Source organism: Electrophorus electricus, chromosome 1 (assembly GCF_041902795.1).
Source record: "Electrophorus electricus isolate QZ-2024a chromosome 1, ASM4190279v1, whole genome shotgun sequence".
Classification (NCBI taxonomy): Eukaryota; Metazoa; Chordata; class Actinopteri; order Gymnotiformes; family Gymnotidae; genus Electrophorus; species Electrophorus electricus.
This window is the reverse complement of record NC_137497.1, coordinates 20,192,177-20,211,180: the sequence shown is the minus strand read 5'-3', so window position 1 is coordinate 20,211,180 and position 19,004 is coordinate 20,192,177. Positions and strand designations below refer to the sequence as shown.

General features: G+C 39.2%; 1 protein-coding gene and 1 long non-coding RNA gene across 3 annotated transcripts; both read left to right on the top strand.

The window, feature by feature from the left end:
• Positions 1–8: 8 nt before the first annotated feature.
• On the top strand, positions 9–7,876 carry LOC118241374 (uncharacterized). 2 transcript variants are annotated; one of them, XM_081712048.1, is made up of 6 exons: positions 9–740; positions 2,520–2,583; positions 3,567–3,854; positions 4,105–4,395; positions 4,899–5,027; positions 6,020–7,876. In XM_081712048.1, exons 1-6 carry the CDS (start codon positions 726–728, stop codon positions 6,202–6,204), a joined length of 972 nt encoding a protein of 323 aa, XP_081568174.1. In that variant the 5' UTR covers positions 9–725; the 3' UTR covers positions 6,205–7,876. The 2 variants fall into 2 exon arrangements, with proteins under 2 accessions (XP_081568174.1, XP_035382142.1); XM_035526249.2 differs by lacking the exon at positions 4,899–5,027.
• A 2,852-nt stretch (positions 7,877–10,728) lies between these two features.
• On the top strand, positions 10,729–18,785 carry LOC118241391 (uncharacterized). The gene is made up of 3 exons (XR_004776038.2): positions 10,729–10,821; positions 16,317–16,384; positions 16,704–18,785. It is a non-coding gene; the product is annotated as an uncharacterized LOC118241391 (long non-coding RNA).
• Positions 18,786–19,004: the final 219 nt, after the last annotated feature.

Here is a 19,004-nt window from a genome sequence, read left to right as displayed (position 1 = left end):
GTGTTTTAAGTGTTTGATAATTTGGGGGTGTCTGGAAATTATACATGTGAAATAATTATTTCTTGACAAGTTTTAGCAAGTAAAAACAACACACTGAAAGAAAAAAAAAAAGATCTGTGGATTTATGTTAGAGGACCAACTGGATAAATATGTAATGTTGCTTTAAAAATGTATTGATTTAAAACTCAGTATTTCAGAACCAAGGAAGTGATGAATGTTGCTCAGATTTTACTGTAGATTTTCCTCAGTATTTATTGTTAAGTATTAATGTGTCTATTTAAACCCCTGTCCGTGTGTCCCTGTGTTGGTCATTGTCGCTATGTGTGTTAACTCCTGGCTCTGTAGCAGTAACGTTGGTTTGTGTAGTTCCCGTTAATGTGTATATGTCCTCGTTTAATGTTTAGTCATATTTACTGTAAGTGTTATGAGTGTTGAGTGCCACCTGTGTCATATATGTTTTATGTTAATAAACGTGTTTCACCGACAAGGAAGTCTGCGTCCTGCCCCGTGACCTGCGGCACTCGGGCCAGCTTCGTTACAGAATGACCAACCACCACAGGACACCTACTTCCCCATCACGAAATGGACTTGCTAGTGGACGGTGCTTAGGCATGTCCCAACCTGCAGCCTGGATCCCAGGAGATTGGGGAGAGTACCGTGACCTGTAACGAAGCTGAGAGGAGACGCGAGTAGGCGCTTGTTGTGGCGCTTCGGCTCCTCTCCATATGAGTCATGGACTTGTGAGTATCGGAACAACCAGCCCCGTGCGTCTCAGACGCTTCATTCTCCACTTGTGCACCCACGAGTTAACAAACGTTTGTGAACATCCACGTACAATATTGTTGTATTGACCCATTTTTATTGAGCATTTATTTGCTAGTTTCCGTGTTTATTCAGTTGATTGATTTGCAACTGAAGCCTCTGAGGGTAAGAGAAATATTAATATTGGTATTTTTTTGAATTTTTTTTTCCCGCCACGTGGGTACGTTAATAGGTGACTGCATTAATCGCTCATACTTATGTTAAATGGATTTTCGTTGTTTGTGATTTGCTTCTGTTATTTCGCGATTGCTTTCCTTTGTGCAGGGAAATATGCTTTTAAAAAAATTAGTGTCATTTTGGGTATTTACTAACCTGTGAATCATTCGGGTCCTTAATCACGAGGGGGTTTAAAAATGATTTATTACTATCAGCATAGTAGTAGACACATTTCTGGAGGCACCGCACTGACTTACATTGATCTATTTCAGGTTTACTACCATGTTTGTCATGTACATTTAAGGCTGGTAACTGCATCCACTGGCGGACAGTTTCAGGTTTTCTGGCTCATCAAGTCTTTCATGAGCTGGATCAGATGGGAAACTGCAGGCCGATAACCACAGAACCGGGGTTCAAAATCTCATGTGTGTTAAGATGTTGCGACCCGCGAAAGCAACGTATCACACGTGGGTGTAGTAGTGAGACGGTAACAGATCCAGATCCAATATGTAAATCCAGTCCCACTGTCACGCCCCCACGAGTCACGTGGTACAGCCTGCTGCGTGCAGGGGATTCGCAGCCGTGTTTGTAACCACGCCCCCCGGGATTACACACACGTGCACAGGGTTTAATGTTGAATGTCTGTTTAAACTCAGTGTGCGCGGCCTGTAGCTCCTTCTCACTACCGTTTGTGTTAATGTCGCTCTCTGAGCCGTAACGTTAGTTTGTGTAGTCACGTGTAAGTGTGTTCTTAGTTTAATGTTAAGTGTCTCATGTTTATCGTTAGTGTTGTGTGAGTGCCACCTTTGTTGTTGGTGTTTAATGTTAATAAATGTCCTGCCCTGCGGCATTCCGGCCAGCAGCGTTACACAGAAATGTCTGTAATTTATGCTGAGGTTTCTGCTCCTGTGTGCGAGTCTGTCACTCTAGAGATCTTCTGGTAAAGTTGCTTTACGTACACATGACTGGAAAATGAGTCCCGTCTGATTAGTAGTTTAGTGTTGCTAGAAATATTAAACACAGCATGACTGCTGGGAATAAGGGAACTAAAGTGACACAATGTACTGGCAGGCAGGACTGTGATGTTCTGGACCCTGGACTAACCCCCTCTGGTAAAGGAGGATTACTGTGCTGCTGAGGTGTAGTGGGGTTTAGTCCCGTTTCTACTGTGGGATAGATGGTGCTTTAGTCCTGTTTCTAATATTGTTTAGTAGTTTACTCCTGTTTATTTTTTATAGCAGGTGCTGTAATCAGGGTACTGTAAATTATTGACTTTTTTCCTAATAGTGATCACTCTGCTCCTACCTGTACAGTACTGACTGGGCCCTCCTGTCTCCTCTGTACAGTACTGACTGGGCCCTCCTGTCTCCTCTGTACAGTACTGACTGGGCCCTCCTGTCTCCTCTGTACAGTACTGACTGGGCCCTCCTGTTTCCTCTCTACAGTACTGACTGGGTTCTCCTGTCTCCTCTGTACAGTACTGACTGGGCTCTCCTGTCTCCTCTGTACAGTACTGACTGGGTTCTCTTTTGTCTCCTCAGTCATGCTGTCCTGCAGCAGATGTCACTGTGTTTTTGCTGTTACAGCTGCTGACAGTCATAGCTGGTAAGTGGTCAAAACAGGTTCTCTTAGGTCATCAGAATTTCATCTTTGATTTTGGTGTGTTAACTGAACTATTGAACTTGCTTGACCTTTATGTATTATTTAATCATCTTTATATTACATAAAATTGATAGTCAGCTGGCTAAGGTAGCATGTACATAGACAGTAATGTTTTATTAATAATGTCATAGTCCCTTCTTCACAACACGGAGAAGGGCCAGGCTGCTATAGGCCCGCCCCCAGAGTCAAAATTTATTTAATTTATGAATTTAATTGGACAGATTCCCTGTCATTTTGCTAATAGACTTGCATTTCAGAACCCTTTAATTAAAAGATCACCAGAATGGTCATGTAGACACAGACATAGAAGACACAGATGTCTCTGCAGCCGTACTAATGAGCAGTATAAGTCAGTTCTGCTCTTACTTAGAAATGCATCTTTGAGTAACCAAGAATATTTAAGTAGATAAGTGAATGGGTTGATTATTTTTTGTTTTGCTGTATTTATAGAGAGAGCACGATACCAGTTTTTCTCCACTGATCTGATACCGATGTCTTGCTTTTGAATGTCGCCTGATATCAATACCAATCTGATATTTTTTCATTAAAAGCTACTGTGGTTCAGCTGTGTAGGGAATTATTTAATGTGGGATGTATTATATATGTATAATTATATATAGATACATATGCTGTATCATGCATGGATATGACAGATAAAATAAATAACATTCTAAATAATAAATATTGTTTACAAGTTGATATTTATTGCCTTGATATGTAATATTGGGTCATTTTCCTCTAAATAAATGACAGTCTAATATTTGGTTTAATTTGTTTGATTAGTTTCTTTTTATCTTTTAGAACCTGTTTGACAATCTGATGAAGTTTTAGTTCAAATATTTGCAGAAATATAGAAACTTCTAAAGGGTTCACAAACTTTCAAGCACCACTGTAATGTTTTAAACTCTTTTCTTAATGTCTTCCAGGCTCTTTTCCTTCAGTAAAGGTGAATCTTCATGAGGCTACTACTCTCCCCTGCACTCAGACATGTTCTGGTCTGGTCACATGGACTTTATATCATAAACCACATGACATACTGGCTCAGTGTAACCAGACATCTTGCCAGTCAGAGGAGGGATTTCACATGTCCCATGATCAGTACCTGAAGGGAGATCTCTCCCTCACCATCACTGATGCTGATTACACTAAGAGGTCCTTGTACACCTGCGCCTGTAAAGGTCGAGAGCTCTGTGATGTGAGTCTGCAGATAGAGGGTAAGTGTCTTCAATGGATTACCTAGTTATTGTTACTAAACCATTATTTATGTAGACAGAGAGAACTTTATTTATCTGGGGTAAATAAAGTAGAACATAGAATTGTAAACTTCAAATATCAGATATGTGGGGGAAAACAGAAGGAGCTTGTGTGTAATGTTTAAATGTTTATATCAGATTTGCAGTTCTGAGGTTACATGGTCAAATGAGTTGTATATTACATTGAAGTTTCTAATTGTTTTTTCCACAGCCTGTAATTCTTCAATTCAGATTAAGCCTGGTGAACCTCTGGTGCTGGATTTGCTCATATCAGAGTCAGTGGAGGTGATTTATAACAGCACAGATGCAGCTGCTCCCTCTAGTGGACAGATCTGCACAGTGGCTGGACACTCACTGAAGTGTAAACCTGAATACACTCGGAGAGTGTCGCTCATCTCTGCTGTGGAGCTGCAAGGAACCACACCATCTGATAGTGGAGTTTACAGCATCAGAGACACTAAGCATGAAGAGATTATACAGACATGCACAGTTACTGTGGAAGGTAAGTGTGGTTACTGTGATTTTAATGTTGCCTAGAATTACTATGTTGGGGACGGGGTTGTGCATAGTATCAGTAACTATGTTTACATGCACATCAGTGGTTCAGTATTAGTTTGACTATGAATGCTAGGATCATGTAAACAGCGTGGACGGAGTGCCATAGTTTGAGGTCTTGGTCTTAGTTGAGGTCCTGTTTATCTAAGCATATCCCCAATAGAGCATGTGGACCTGGTTGGTTTTCACTGGACTCTTTGTGGTGGATTCTCACATGGACACTCCTGGATCCAGCTACTGATGTTTTATGGCACTTGGTGTGATACCTGCTTACTCATACCAAAACAATCATGAGTTATTGAGTGATGAGTCAGAAAAATTGAAGTGTTGGTATTTGAAGGTGTTACAACCCTGTTTGCGTTATGGGTAGGGTTATTTGTGTTTTGTTTACGTTTATGTTACATCCTGTGGCTCCTCCCCTTCATGATGTTCCTCCTCCACCTGATCAAGTCTTCTGTCCTGTGCTGGAATTGTCCTGGGCTGCTGCCTCATTCTACCGCACGCATAAGGGGAAGCCTGGGAAGAAGCAACAGGCTGCGATTCATATCCACTGTTGCTCTGGCTGCTTGTGTTTGTTCAGTGAGTGTTGTTTGCCGATTATTGTGGTTTTGGGCCTCTGCTTGTTAAATCATTCTGACTTATCGCTTCCCCTTTTTCTGGTCGTGTTCACTGTTGTAAATATTATTCTGTGTATAGTGTACTGTAGTAGTCCTGTGTGAATCGTAGTTGGGAAGTTTGACACCATTTTTATTTGCTCAGTTCTTTACTTCTGTTTGTTTGTTTTTGGGAGTAGGGAGGGTTATTGTACTTAATTTTGTTTGTGTTCAGTTGGGACAGTTGGTTGTTTTTGGCAGCAGGGCTTGATGGTTGGCATGTTTGCCTCTCAGCCTCTGAGTCCCTCTCTGGGTGGAGTTTCCGTGTTCTCCCTGAATCTGTGTAGGTTTCCTCTGGGGTCCTCCCAAAAACATGGAGGTTAGGATGACTGGATACTCTAAAACTGTATCAATGTGAGTTGTGCATGAATATAGATAAAGATAGATGTGTGTGTGTGTGTGTGTCCAGTGATGGTTGGTGCTCTGTCCTGGTCTAAATCTCCTCCCGTTCTCCTACACCTGGTTCAGTCCCCCAGGGGTCTGGTTTCTGATGGAGAATACGCTGTTTGTAAATTGGTTGCTGCTTCTCATCTGTCTGTGAGTGATTTGAGTGTTAAAGCTGATGTCTGCCTGCAAAGCGTCCTTGAGTTTGAGAAAGGCACTAAATAAATGTAACCAACTAAATTAATAATTTTTATTTCTAGTGTGGCTTATGTTTTATTTTTTAGCTTGGCCTTGTCTGCTCCTGATGCTCAACCCTCTACATACGACCCTCAATAAATCTACAAATACTTCACCCCCAATACCACTGTTCACTGTAGTAATTATGCTGTGTGTTAATATGTAAATTAATCCCACAATCCCTCTCGATCCTGTCATGTTCACTCTGATGCATACACATATAATTATAACTCTGTACTGTTTAAATAGTGGTTCATAATTTCTGACCATTTTTGTCTCTTTGTGTGTGTGTTGCAGAAGTCCAGCCATGTCCCAATCAGAGCTCCACAGTGACGGTGTTGACGGTGCTCCTGGCTCTGACGGGGGCGGGGCTTGTGGCAGCAGTGCTGGTGATTGTGCAGCTGAGGAAAAAAATTCAGGAGCTCCAGAAAGGAAGTACAGTGAATGGAACAGTAGCCATGACAACAGAGGAGTTAATATGAATGGACTAAACCACTCAGATGAAGAGCAGAGGTGATCTCCCAGTAATAACCATGAGAAAGTCTGAGAGAAGATAAATGACTTCGCTCTCTTATACACACACTCACACACACACACACACACACACATATGTACCCACACTGCCTTTCTCTGTACCATTCAGGGGTTAAAGATCAATGTATGTTCAGTCATACATGATCAGAGTTTTATGACGTTAGCACTCCTGAACTCACCTGGTAGAGCAGGTACAGTAAGATACATCTCCAGAATCATGGGTTTGATCCTCAGAGAGCACACATGATGTCATACTGATAAACATACATCAGTCACTATAAGAGCATCTGCCCAGTACTGTAAATGTAATGTAAAAATGTAATATAAAGCTGTTTATGTAAATATTACTATGAGATCCTGTGATGTAATTTAATGCACATATAAATACTTTTGTGTCAAGTCGTGGAAAAACAGGTATTTTTTTTCTGTAGCATCTTTTACATTTTAGTTGCCTTTTATTTAAGAGTCTCCCCTTATTGTCCAGGTTATATTTTCAAGAGTTCTCTTGTGGTCTTGGTGATTATGGTCAGTTGTTGTGGTTGGTTTTCCCAATGCTGTAATGCTGCATTAATTTCAAAGCATTCTGCTCAATAAGTAGCTAAGGTTTGCCTGCCCAGGTAAAGCAATCTCCAATATTAAGTAAATCAGACATGTATTATGGAAACAGGCCTGCTTCATGTCATTTGGTTTTGAGCAAGGTTGACAGACCCTGTGGTGTTTACTGTTTTTATCAGCTGGCTATTATTAAATGAAGTAATTAAGTGAAGTAATCTGTCTAAGGGCAAGATCAGTTCACTAGAGTTAGAGCCGGGATGCATATAGATAACAAGATGAATCAACAGGCATTAAGTAACTAGAAAGTAAAGACTGTAAACAGTGAGTTGTATTAGAATCAGTAGAGTTGTCATTAAGTGCAGATATGTGCTTAACTACGTTTATTTTATGAGTGTAATAAGCTGAACATTTGACAAGTTTCATGCTTGTACCTTTAAACCTTTAAGGATCAGTATCAAAATAAATGGTTCCAAAGGGAGGATGAAGGCATTAATGAAAGGAGAGGAGAGAAGGAGTACAGAGACTGGTGCTGCTGGTATAATATGTAGTTTGGATGTCACGGAACGTTCGACTCCCGCGAGTCATGTGGTTTGGCCCGCCATGTGCAGTGGGAGGATCCTCATTTGTGGCCACACCTGCACCTCATTTGTTTATATGTATTTAAACCCTCGTCATAGTGTGCAAGATCGTTGGTCATTGTGGATGTAATGTCTTAATGTCATGGTTAATGTTCTTGTCATCGTTAAACGTATGCGTGTTTGTGCTTGTTTCATGTAAAATTTTGCTCATGAATATTAATGAGGTGTTTCTGCTCTGTGCCTCTGTAAATCCAACTGCTTCTCTTGCAGTGCCTTATGGGTAAAAACCTGCCATGTGTTTTTATCTCAGACATATAAGATGTAATGCGTTTATTTTATGGAACTTTTTGTTTAAATGTATTACTGTATTTTGATGCCTGATGCATTGTTACCAAAATACAATCTTTTAAATACATCTATGGTCTGTTTATCCTGAAACTGTCGATTAGTCTGATTTGATATTTTGAAGTAAATGTTACTTCAAAAGTCTCAGTTTGAACACAATTTATTGCAGCAACAACAGACACAAAATGAATACTTTTAATGATGTTTGAGGCATTTAAAATGTTTAATAATTTGGGGGAGCCTTTATGGAAATGATTCATGTGAAATAGCCGTTATTTCTTAACAAGTGTTGGCAAGTAAAAACAACGCACTAAAAGAAAAACATATTTGATTAGTGGATTTATGTTAGAGGACCAACTGGATAAAAATTTAATTTTGCTCCAAGTATTGATCTAAAACTCTAATGGATATATTTCAATTTACTTTAAGCTCTCGCGAGGAACTTGTCATGGATCCCCACTCACCTTCTGTCCTGGTATCACCATGTGGATATAAATTCAGAATTTGATGCTTTATTTGGATGATACTTTGTTTGTAATTGATCCAGTTAATTCAGTGTCCGCGCTTCTTATAATTATTGAATCCTTTTTTGAGGGAAGGTTAATATTCTTAACATGAACTGTGTGTACCCAAAATTAATGATCTACTACAGTCACTTCCTCTGGAAGTTCCTCTGATATATTTTAAACAATTCGATGCTCTGTGTGAGGTTTATTTGAAATGCGAAAATTACAGCAAGCTGTTGAGAGTGGTGGTCTAGGGCTACCTAAAAGTTTATTTTATTAATACACTTTAGCCTTAGACGTTTGGCTCACTGGTCACTCCACTCTGAAAGGTCTCCCCCATGGTACGGAATTCACCATCAGCCCAACTACCACTTTTACACTGTGTCTCAGTAAAATTATCATGGTACAGTAGTTCAAACCCTGTGGCTTCAAATTTGCTAAACATATGGAATAAAGATGTAGAATAAAGCCATATGTTTAAATGTAATCCCTATTTGAATCCTCTAACATTTCACTAAACCCAAAGTTATGTATTGCAAAATCCCCCATTATGTGAAAGGAGTGGGTTGACTGTGTTATATTAAATATGTATAGATAGAAGATATTTATGATTTATGAAGGGTATAAAAAACATTTTGGATCAAGACTCATTAAAATCTTTCAACCACATGGTGCAGGTATTTAACTTGCCCAGATCACAAATTTGGAGATATTTGCAATTAAAACATCTGCTAAAGGGAACTTTTTGGCGAAGTCAAAATTATCCACAATAGGCAGAGTGGCTTTGTGAGATGTTAAATATATATGGTAAGAGACATGAAGTATCTGTTTACTATTCTTACTCCTCCCCATATCCGTGTGTGTATGTGTGAATCACGCCCCTCCCTCGTTAGTTGTGTGTTACACCTGTCCCTTGTTAGTCATCATTAACGTGTATATGTAAGTCCTTGAGTAATAGTCAGCCCTTGTCAGTGTTTAACCTGATGTATGCTGTTACCAGCCACTTCTGTAGTGTTTAGTGTCCTACTTTCTTTTACATGTAGTATCACTGGTCGTGTTTTGCTTTCTTTTTTATGTGTTTCTGTGTGCGACAGCTCGTCATCATTCCAGTGCTTCAGTCAAGATACGATAAATCATTCCTCTGTTCAAACACTGGATTCTGTTTAATCTGGTGGCCACACTGGTCAAACACTGGATTCTGTTTAATCTGATGGCCCACACCATTCAAACACTGGATTCAGTTTAATCTGGTAGCCACAGCATACAAACACTGGATTCTGTTTAATCTGGTGGCCACACTGGTCAATCACTGCATTCTGTTTAATCTGATTGCCCACACTGGTCAAGCATCTGTAGGCATGACCTTGACTCTGCCACTGGCTGTAGTAACCAACCAATCAGTTAGGCTGAACAGATGGAAGGGCCATTTCCTGTTACAGTAAATCACCAATCAGATTGAAGAGTTAATTTGGGAAAAGAAGAAGCCCCAAAACAGCAGAACAACTAACATTTTAAATTATAATCTTATAATAAATGTGAGACATTGTTCCTTTATTTTACATTATTTATCTTCATTATTCATAATTACATTCACAACATTTCATTCCGCCACAGATAAAACATGTTCCTGTGATATAGGCAGCACAGAGGAAGTGAGAGGTTTAGTTGAACAGACATGTTCAAGGTATACGATACTTGGATATACCTTTTCCATCTTTTCTGGATAATGTAAAAGAAAATTTTGGTCCGGTATTCCAGAAAATGACAGCAAATATTGGAAGATGGTCATCCCTAAATCTCTCTATTTGAAGGAAGGTTAATATTCTTAAGATGAACTGTGTACCCCAAATTAATGATCTACTACAGTCACTTCCACTGGAGTGCCCTCTGATATATTTTAAATAATTTGATGCTCTGTGTAAGACATTTATTTGAAATGGGAAAATTACTGCAAGCTGTTGTGAGTGGTTGTCTAGGGCTACCTAAACACTAATTTTATTATTATACTTTGGCATTAGACATTTTGCTCACTGGCTGCTCCACTCTTAAAGGTCTCCCCCATGGTATGGAATTCACTACCAGCCCCACTGCCACTTTTACACTGTTTGTAAATAAACCCCATGGTTTCAAACTTGCAAAACGTATAGAATAAAGATGTGGAATAAAGCCATATGTTTAAATATAATCCCTATTTGAATGGATCCTCTATCATTTGGCTAAAGCCAAGGTTATGTATTGCGAAATCCCCTATTATGTGAAAGGAGTGGGTTGATCGTGACATGTTGATAGATAGATAGATAGATAGATAGATAGATAGATAGATAGATAGATAGATAGATAGATAGATAGATAGATAGATAGATAGATAGATAGATAGATAGATAGATAGATAGATAGATAGATAGATAGATGGATGGATGGATGGATGGATGGATGGATGGATGGATGCATATGAGCGACATTTGCTCCGCCCTCTACTTACCCTCAGGTGTTCCTGTACGAAATTATTTTCTGAAGTGAAAGTATTTTCTGAACTGTCATTTTCGAAGGTTGAGCGGACTGCAGATACGCGTGTTTAAAGGTATTTCTAACTAAATTCATTCTGTTTGATAAGATGCGACATCAGTGCAGTTTAAATCAGCATGTTTTGTGAGATCATAGTTCCGCGTTTAATTCGTAGGTCATTTAATCCCAAAGGTGGATTAAAGTAAAGATTAAAATCCTGGTAAAGATACGCAGCTAAAATGGCGGACACCCAGCACGATTGCGCCCTTATGTTTAAAATAATTTAACGAGGTCAGATATAGATTGTCAGTTATTGTAAATCTGGATTTTAAGTTGTAGTTAGTCAGTAATCTTTCCAAATGGTCCCAGTTAAAATTCCTCTGTCCTAAACGTGAAGTCGCTGCTGTGATGTGTGTTTTTTACAGTTAGTTTTCTGTTCAGTTTCAGTCATTTTATAATGTTGTCCACATTCTCAGTGGACAGTTCAGATTCCCTGTATAGTTCATTAGCTGTAGTGTTACCTATAGTTAGGGTTGGACGGTCGACACTGACGTTTCTACGCTTGTTTGGAGTTTTTGAAGCGCAGCGTTTTGAAACGCTGATCCGAAGTGTGGCTCAAAACGGCCATGTCACGTGACCACGGCTAAACGAAGCTTGTGTTTCTACAAGTGTCATACAGTACCTGACAGTGTTTGAAACAAACCTGATCACACGTCTGTCTCAATCACAAACTATATGAATGCTTACAAGTCAAGAAAACACAACGCAACTTTGAGGGGTTTTGTGAGAAAAGAGAATTTAAGAGACGGAGATTCAGTGTTGTGTAGACAGAAGGTTATTGATAGGACATATTGACTGATAGGCTAGTGAGAGACATCCAGTGAGCACTAGTTAGGATAGATATAGTGACATTAATATATAGAAAGTGTATGTAGAGAGAGATCCTCTGGTTTACTGACAGGAGTGATGTGCTGTATATCCACACATTTATATAATGGTAAAAACACCTGTGCATGCCAGCAACATGTGTTCTATGTGAATGAATCTTTTCCAAGACTGAGGAGGTAATTTGGGAAGAGAAAAAGCCCCAAAACATCTATCATTTTAAAATATAAATCTTATAATAAAAGTGAAACTTTGTTCCTTTATTTTACTTTATTGATCTTCATTATCCATAATCATAATTATCTACATTCACAACCCTCAATTGCTCAAGTTGTGTTCAGTCAGAATTGTAAGTCGCTTTGGATAAAAGTGTCAGTTAAATGCCATAAATGTAAATATTTCTTTGTTTATCAAGTCATTGAGTCAGTTCTAGAGATTTGTCACTAGATGGCACCCAAGTACCAGTTACTGTATATTGATCTCACTTATTCATTACGATGATCTCACTTAGTCATTACAATAACTGTAAAAGGCTTTTCTGTGTATTGTGCATGTTGTCATTTACAAACAACATTGACATTTAAAGTCATATCTGTATTTGTGTGTTAGACCACACATTGGTGACAGAGACTTGATCTCATAGCATTATATAATATTGGTTAACCTATTCTCTACTTCATAGTTCTGTAACATCAAAGTCCATGCCTGTTATTACACCTTTGAACTCAGTATGGCTTTAAGTGTTCTGGCCAACACACGAGGTTGAACAAAGTATAAAGCCAACCAGTGCCAGTCATACCAGTCCCCTACAGTAGTCTTTACTACACTTTTGAAACCTTTAAACTATTTTCAACACAACTGTTTTGAACATCTCAATGTTTCACAAAGCCTCACTTTTCCCACCACCACCTATATTGAACTGTAAATGTAGTGAACTACTGATGTACACTGATTAAGGACAAAGATACCACCATCTATATTGAACTGTAAATGTAGTGAACTACTGATGTACACTGATTAAGGAAAAAGGTACCACCACCTATAGTGAACTGTAAATGTAGTGAATTACTGATGTACACTGATTAAGGACAAAGATACCACCACCTATAGTGTATTGTAAATGTAGTGAACTGATGATTAAGGTCAAAGATACACTCCCAAACAATGTGCACATATACGGCCGTTTCAGTATCTGTGTGCTGTGGGAACTTTGATACATATAAGAGCTTTTTCCATCCACATGAATTACACATGTTGCACACAACTCAAGGTTTTTAACTGATTAACTGTAAGAAATATCAGGGCACAGACACAGTGAAGGTCTCCATCTTTCACAGGACTGTGGGGATTCTGAACCAGCACTGAAAATCTTTAGAAAATCACTAACCAAACATAATCTGTATATAATATTAATTCATTAATAATAAGTGGTTTCAATCGATTAAAAATTAATCCAGTTAATCACAATAATAGACTATGATTAATCATTATTAATCATGAAGTTTAACATCTTAATACAGTATTACAATACTAGTATTTGCTTGTATTTTGGGGGATTAAACAAATTCATGTGTAGCAATCCACCATCGTCCCCGTCCCAAGGAAACCTCGACCCTCCGACCTCAATGACTGCCGCCCTGTTGCCCTCACATCGGTCGTGATGAAGTGCTTTGAAAAACTAGTCAGAGACTTCATCACATCTTCCCTGCCAGACTCCATGGACCCACTGCAGTTTGCATACCGCCACAACCGCTCCACTGATGACGCAATTGCACATCTGCTCCACACCACACTGACTCACCTGGACGAAGGGAGGGGAAATTATGTTAAAATGCTGTTTGTCGACTACAGTTCAGCATTTAACACTATCATCCCCTCCCTACTCACTACTAAGTTGGAGGATCTAGGACTGCATACATCCCTGTGCGACTGGATCTCCAACTTCCTAACAGACAGACCACAATCAATAAGGGTGGGCAACTGCGCCTCATCCACCCTCACCCTCAGCACTGGAGCTCCTCAGGGTTGTGTCCTAAGCCCCCTGCTCTATTCACTGTACACCTACGACTGCACAGCCACTTCCAGCTCCACCATCATTGTCAAGTTTGCTGACGACACCATTGTCATGGGCCTGATCTCGGACAACGACAAGAGGGCCTACCTGGAGGAGATTAAACACCTGGAAAACTGGTGCCAGGAAAATAATCTCCTCCTAAACGTCAGTAAGACAAAGGAGCTGATCGTGGATTGCAGCAAGAAGCAGGAGCGGCACTACCAAGCTGTGAGGATCAGTGGAACCACGGTGGAGAGAGTAGATAGTTTCAGGTACCTTGGTGTTCACATCTCGCAGGACCTGTCCTGGTCCCACCATACCAACTCCCTGGCAAAGAAGGCTCATCAGCGTCTTTACCACCTCAGATGCCTAAGAGACTTCAGACTGCCCTCCAAGGTACTGCGGAACTTCTACACCTGCACTATCGAGAGAATCATCACGGGGAACATCACAGTCTGGTTTGGGAATAGCATCAAGCAGGACAGACAAGCACTCCAAAGGGTAGTGCGTTCAGTAGAGTGCATCACTCACACGGAACTTCCTGACCTGCAGACCATCTGCTACAAGCGGTGCCAGACCAAGGCCAGGAGGATTGTGAAGGACTGCACCAATCCCAACAATAGGCTCTTCTTTCTGTAGAGGTCAGGGTGGCGCTTTTGCTCCCTGAAGACCACAGGCCATTCAGGCCCTGAATCAGGGAAACTGATAAACTGTGGGGACCACCACCACCATGTAACATAACTCTGTATATATATATATATATTCAATTACCGTGTAACATAAAAACATAAAAACTGTAAATATTCTACAAAATGGATCTGTACATTCTGTACATTCTGTACATATATATACACAACCATATACATTGTACATTGTGTATATAAACATGAACTTGAATAAAGGAATCCATTGTTTTGCTTTATTGTATTGGAAAATCTCAGCTTAGTTGAATAAGAAGGAAGATTTTTAAACTTGCCTTTCAGCACATGTGTGTTAAAGGAATCAGTTCCAGCAGTTTGTCAATAAATTCATATTAGATACATGTATGTTTAAGTAAGTGTCACGGAGCGCTCCGCCCCCCACGAGTCACGTGGTACTTTGTCGCGTGCAGGGGGATTCGTGTGTGTGTTTGTAACCACGCCCCCCAGGATTGCACACACCTGCCCAGGGTTTAATGGTGAATGTTTGTCTGTCTATTCAAACCCCTTTCAGTGAGTGCACCCTGTTGGTCATTGTTGCTACTTTGTGTAACTGTCGATATATGTAAATAACGCTGTAGCCGTAACGTCTGTTTGTGTTATCTCCATTTCATGTGTATGTGTTAGTCGTCCAATGTTCAACATGTTATCATGTTCACCATAGATGCATGTGAGTGCCAGCTTTGTCATCTGTGTTTAATGTTAATAAACCTCTTGCACTGTCAAGGGAGTCTGTGCGTCCTGCGGTACTCGGGCCAGCAGTGTTAAAATAAGTAATTTGCTTCTCTGAAAAATCCCACACTGACAGTAAAACCACAAATAGAACTCAGTGTCTTGATAGCTGTGCTTTTGCTTGAATTTAAAGTGGTCTTCACAGTTCATAATGTAAGTAATGTTTATTGTGATTATTATTAAATACCATTTAAATTCTGCTAACATACCAAACACAGGAAAATAAATACTTTTTCTTCAGTTATTTACTTGAAATAAAGAGACACACATGCTCACATGCCCAGCATCCAGCAATTAAGAAGATTAATTTTTTCATTCATGTCATGGAATTTGAATGAATAAGTATGTGTGCTGGATAGGACTGGACTTTACATTATTATTATAGAGCAAGAAAAGAAAACTACAACCAAAACACAGTGGCACAGTTTTAAATATGAATAAATAAATGTGCAGGATGATTGTACATGTGTGCAGAGGCAATGCATCTATAGCAACTATCTATAAGAAATGTCTGGCAAGTGTCCATAACCAAAGCCATAAAGTGACAGAGTGCTGTCCATAAGTGACGAGTGAAAGAGATCAGCACTGACTACAGTGCATGTAAAGCACATGAACAGACACAAAGCTGAATGTATACCTGGAACATTAATGATTTAGTGACAACTGACATTTGAGAATGAAAAGCATTTTACTGAGTAATAAAATGCTTCAGTACAGCCTAATGCTCATGATGTTAGCTGCTACTTAGCATTAGCTTTAGGCTATAATGCTATAAATAGGATAAGTAATCTTGCTAATTAATGTTAGTGGTATTGACTCAACACATGGTGAATACAAATTACGTTTCTAGCAGATTGTCTAACGGAATTACAATTAGCTAAAAGTCAAATACAAAAGCAAAGCAGTAAGTTAAGTTCCCCCAGCGTTTCAACCATATAAACATACTATATACAGTCTAAGGTTTCAGTTTCTGACATAGTACATATGTACTCTCAGTATAAACATATGCTTTATAACTCAAATAAATAAATAACAGAGCATGGAGTGGAAAACATGAATCAGAAGCAACTAAGAGCCCAACTTTAAACCTTGCAGTTAAACTGATGCCCTACCACCTGTATTAGCCTCAGAGGTGTGTGTTTCTCATAGTTAAACTGATGTCCTACACCTGTATTAACATCAGGGGTGTGTGTTTCTCTTCAGGGGTTCCACAGATATGCACAACTACAGCATCCTGAGATCAGTCCTGATGGGTCTACTGATCTTAGCTGGTAGGTTTTACCTGTTTATAGTTCTGGAACAAATACTGACAACCTCATAAATTAAATATTGGGTAGGATTTTTATATTGGAAAAACATTAACAGCTAAAATAACTCGAACACCTTAGGTACAGTGGTGCCCCCAAGGGGTGGCTAGGGGATCTGCAGCCACCCGAACTGACACTGTTTCCTACAAGTTGAGAATTTACTTGTGAGGCTAAATGTGGCTGGCTAGTGTTGGTTAGTCTGTAGCAGATATAGCTGTAGTTTATTGGTGTGTATATCTGGTTTGTTAAGTTGTGTTACTTTTTTGTTAAATTGACATTTTAGATGTGCTACCCTCAGAAGTGGAGCTTAAATGGGTGTCATTCACCCATCACAAACTATACCAAGAAGCCTCCAGGAAAACAGTATTTATAAAACGTATTGTTTTATGTTTAAGAAATACGTTATACACAATTTCTGCTCATTTCCATTTATACTTTGGCTCATTAAAAGTACAAACAGCTGCAACCGTGCTGCTTCCAAATGTTCCAGCGCTCTTCTCAGGCTACACGGCCTCTTTCCCTGAAGTCCTCTAGTGCGTTTCAAGAGTCAATCAGAATACGTCTGATACATTAAACACCTCCAATTACAGATTATCACATTAAGTACATTTTTTGTTGAACAACCATATGAGATAAACACAATAACATTCATATACCCACACTGTTGCTTTTTAAAGCACAATTTCTTAGACGCTTAGTGTAATTTGTTATTATTTTTATTTTACTTTTTTTTTTTACTGTGGCTACATTTACAATTTTGTATTTGTCTAATTTAGACTTTATGCAGTATTTACTGGGGATACCCATACAGTTCCCTGTATTTGGTTATTGTAGTGTTTGTAGTATTTACTGGGGTTACATGTACAGTTCTGTGCATTTGGTTAGTGTATCTTTATGCAGTATTTACTGGGGTTACATGTTACATTTCTGTGTGTTTGGCTACTTTAGGCATTGTCTGTAGCCTGTATCTGGGCGTTATGCTGTGTTCGTAGCCTGTATCTAAGGTGTTATGCTGTGTCTGTAGCCTGTATCTAGGTGTTATGCTGTGTCTGTAGCCTGTATCTAGGTGTTATGCTGTGTCTGTAGCCTGTATCTGGGCTTTTTTGCTTGCACTCGTATACTGACATTTCAATCTCTGCCTCTGTTAGTAATATTAAGATGAACAAATTACAGCAGATTGATCTGAATGGAATATATTTGTAAATATTTTTGTAATTTGTGCTGGACATAAATAAAACCTTTTGTTCTCAGCTAATTATTAATATTTATGTTTCATTAACCTACACCCTTGATTTATTGGTGATAATTAATTCAAATTGGAATTTCATAGGTTTATTGATGATCCCTTGGCTGATCTCATGAGAATATCATAATCTGATAAGGAATTAAATTGTGTTCAGTTTATTATACACTATTATAATATTGATTTGTATCTTTGTATTAACCTGCATAGCCTGAAACTACTCTGTGCTGTGAGGCCTTTTTAGTGTACCACCACAACCCTAACCCTCTGCTGTAACACAGTTTAGTGTACTACCACAACCCTAACCCACTGGCTGTAACACAGTTTAGTGTACCACCACAACCCTAACCCTCTGCTGTAACACAGTGTACCACCACAACCCTAACCCTCTGCTGTAACACAGTGTACCACCACAACCCTAACCCTCTGCTGTAACACAGTTTAGTGTACTACCACAACCCTAACCCACTGGCTGTAACACAATTTAGTGTACCACCACATGTTCACTGGTCCCATCTGTCCCCCACTAAATATTGTCTGATGGCACCACTGCATAAGTTACCAGGGTTGCAGATTGTAACCGATAATTCAAAGTTTAAATTTCTATCTATTAAATTTTCTATCTTTCTATCTATCTTTTCATAGGCAAATCAAATATAAAGTTGAAGAGGGACACAGTTTCTCCTTGTATTCTACACTCTCTCTCTGTCTCTGTATCTGCAGTTTTTTCAATCATGTACATGTTCATTCATAAGATATGTTTTGGTGTTACTGACTAACACAAAGATGTTAGTGACTTAGGTTGTTAGTTGGGAATTTGGTTCAGTATTTCATAGTAGGTGTTTTGGTATAGCAATGACTTATGCAGCCAGAAAGTATGAACTGGTTCTTGTGCAGTGATCTTGTCTCATAAATCATGAGCTTTTCTCACTTACACTGTAGTGAGATTAAATGTATAAAATGTTTTAACAGGTAGTGTTAATTTGATGAAAAAGTTAAGACTGGTTCAGATCTAGCAGCTGAAGAAAGTTGAGTGTGTGCTGTTGAATGTGTTGAATGTGTGCTGTTGAATGTGTTGAATGTATGCTGTTGAATGTGTTGAGTGTGTGCTGTGTAACACAGATTTTTCCATCCGCCGTCTTCTCCTCTTCTCCAGTTCTTCATTCTGCATCATCTCTCAGCTCACTAAAGGTGAATCTTCATGACAATGCTACTCTCCCCTGCATTCAGACATGTTCGGGTCTGGTCACATGGACTGTGTCCTGTAAACCACATGGCATTCTGGCTCAGTGTGACCAGACATCCTGCCAGTCAGAGGAGGGATTTCACATGTCCCATGAT

Coding starts and splice junctions, on each gene's coding strand:
- LOC118241374 (XM_081712048.1), top strand. Junction 2,584..3,566: donor GCTGCTGACAGTCATAGCTG/GTAAGTGGTCAA, acceptor AATGTCTTCCAG/GCTCTTTTCCTTCAGTAAAG. Junction 4,396..4,898: donor ATGCACAGTTACTGTGGAAG/GTAAGTGTGGTT, acceptor CACCTGATCAAG/TCTTCTGTCCTGTGCTGGAA.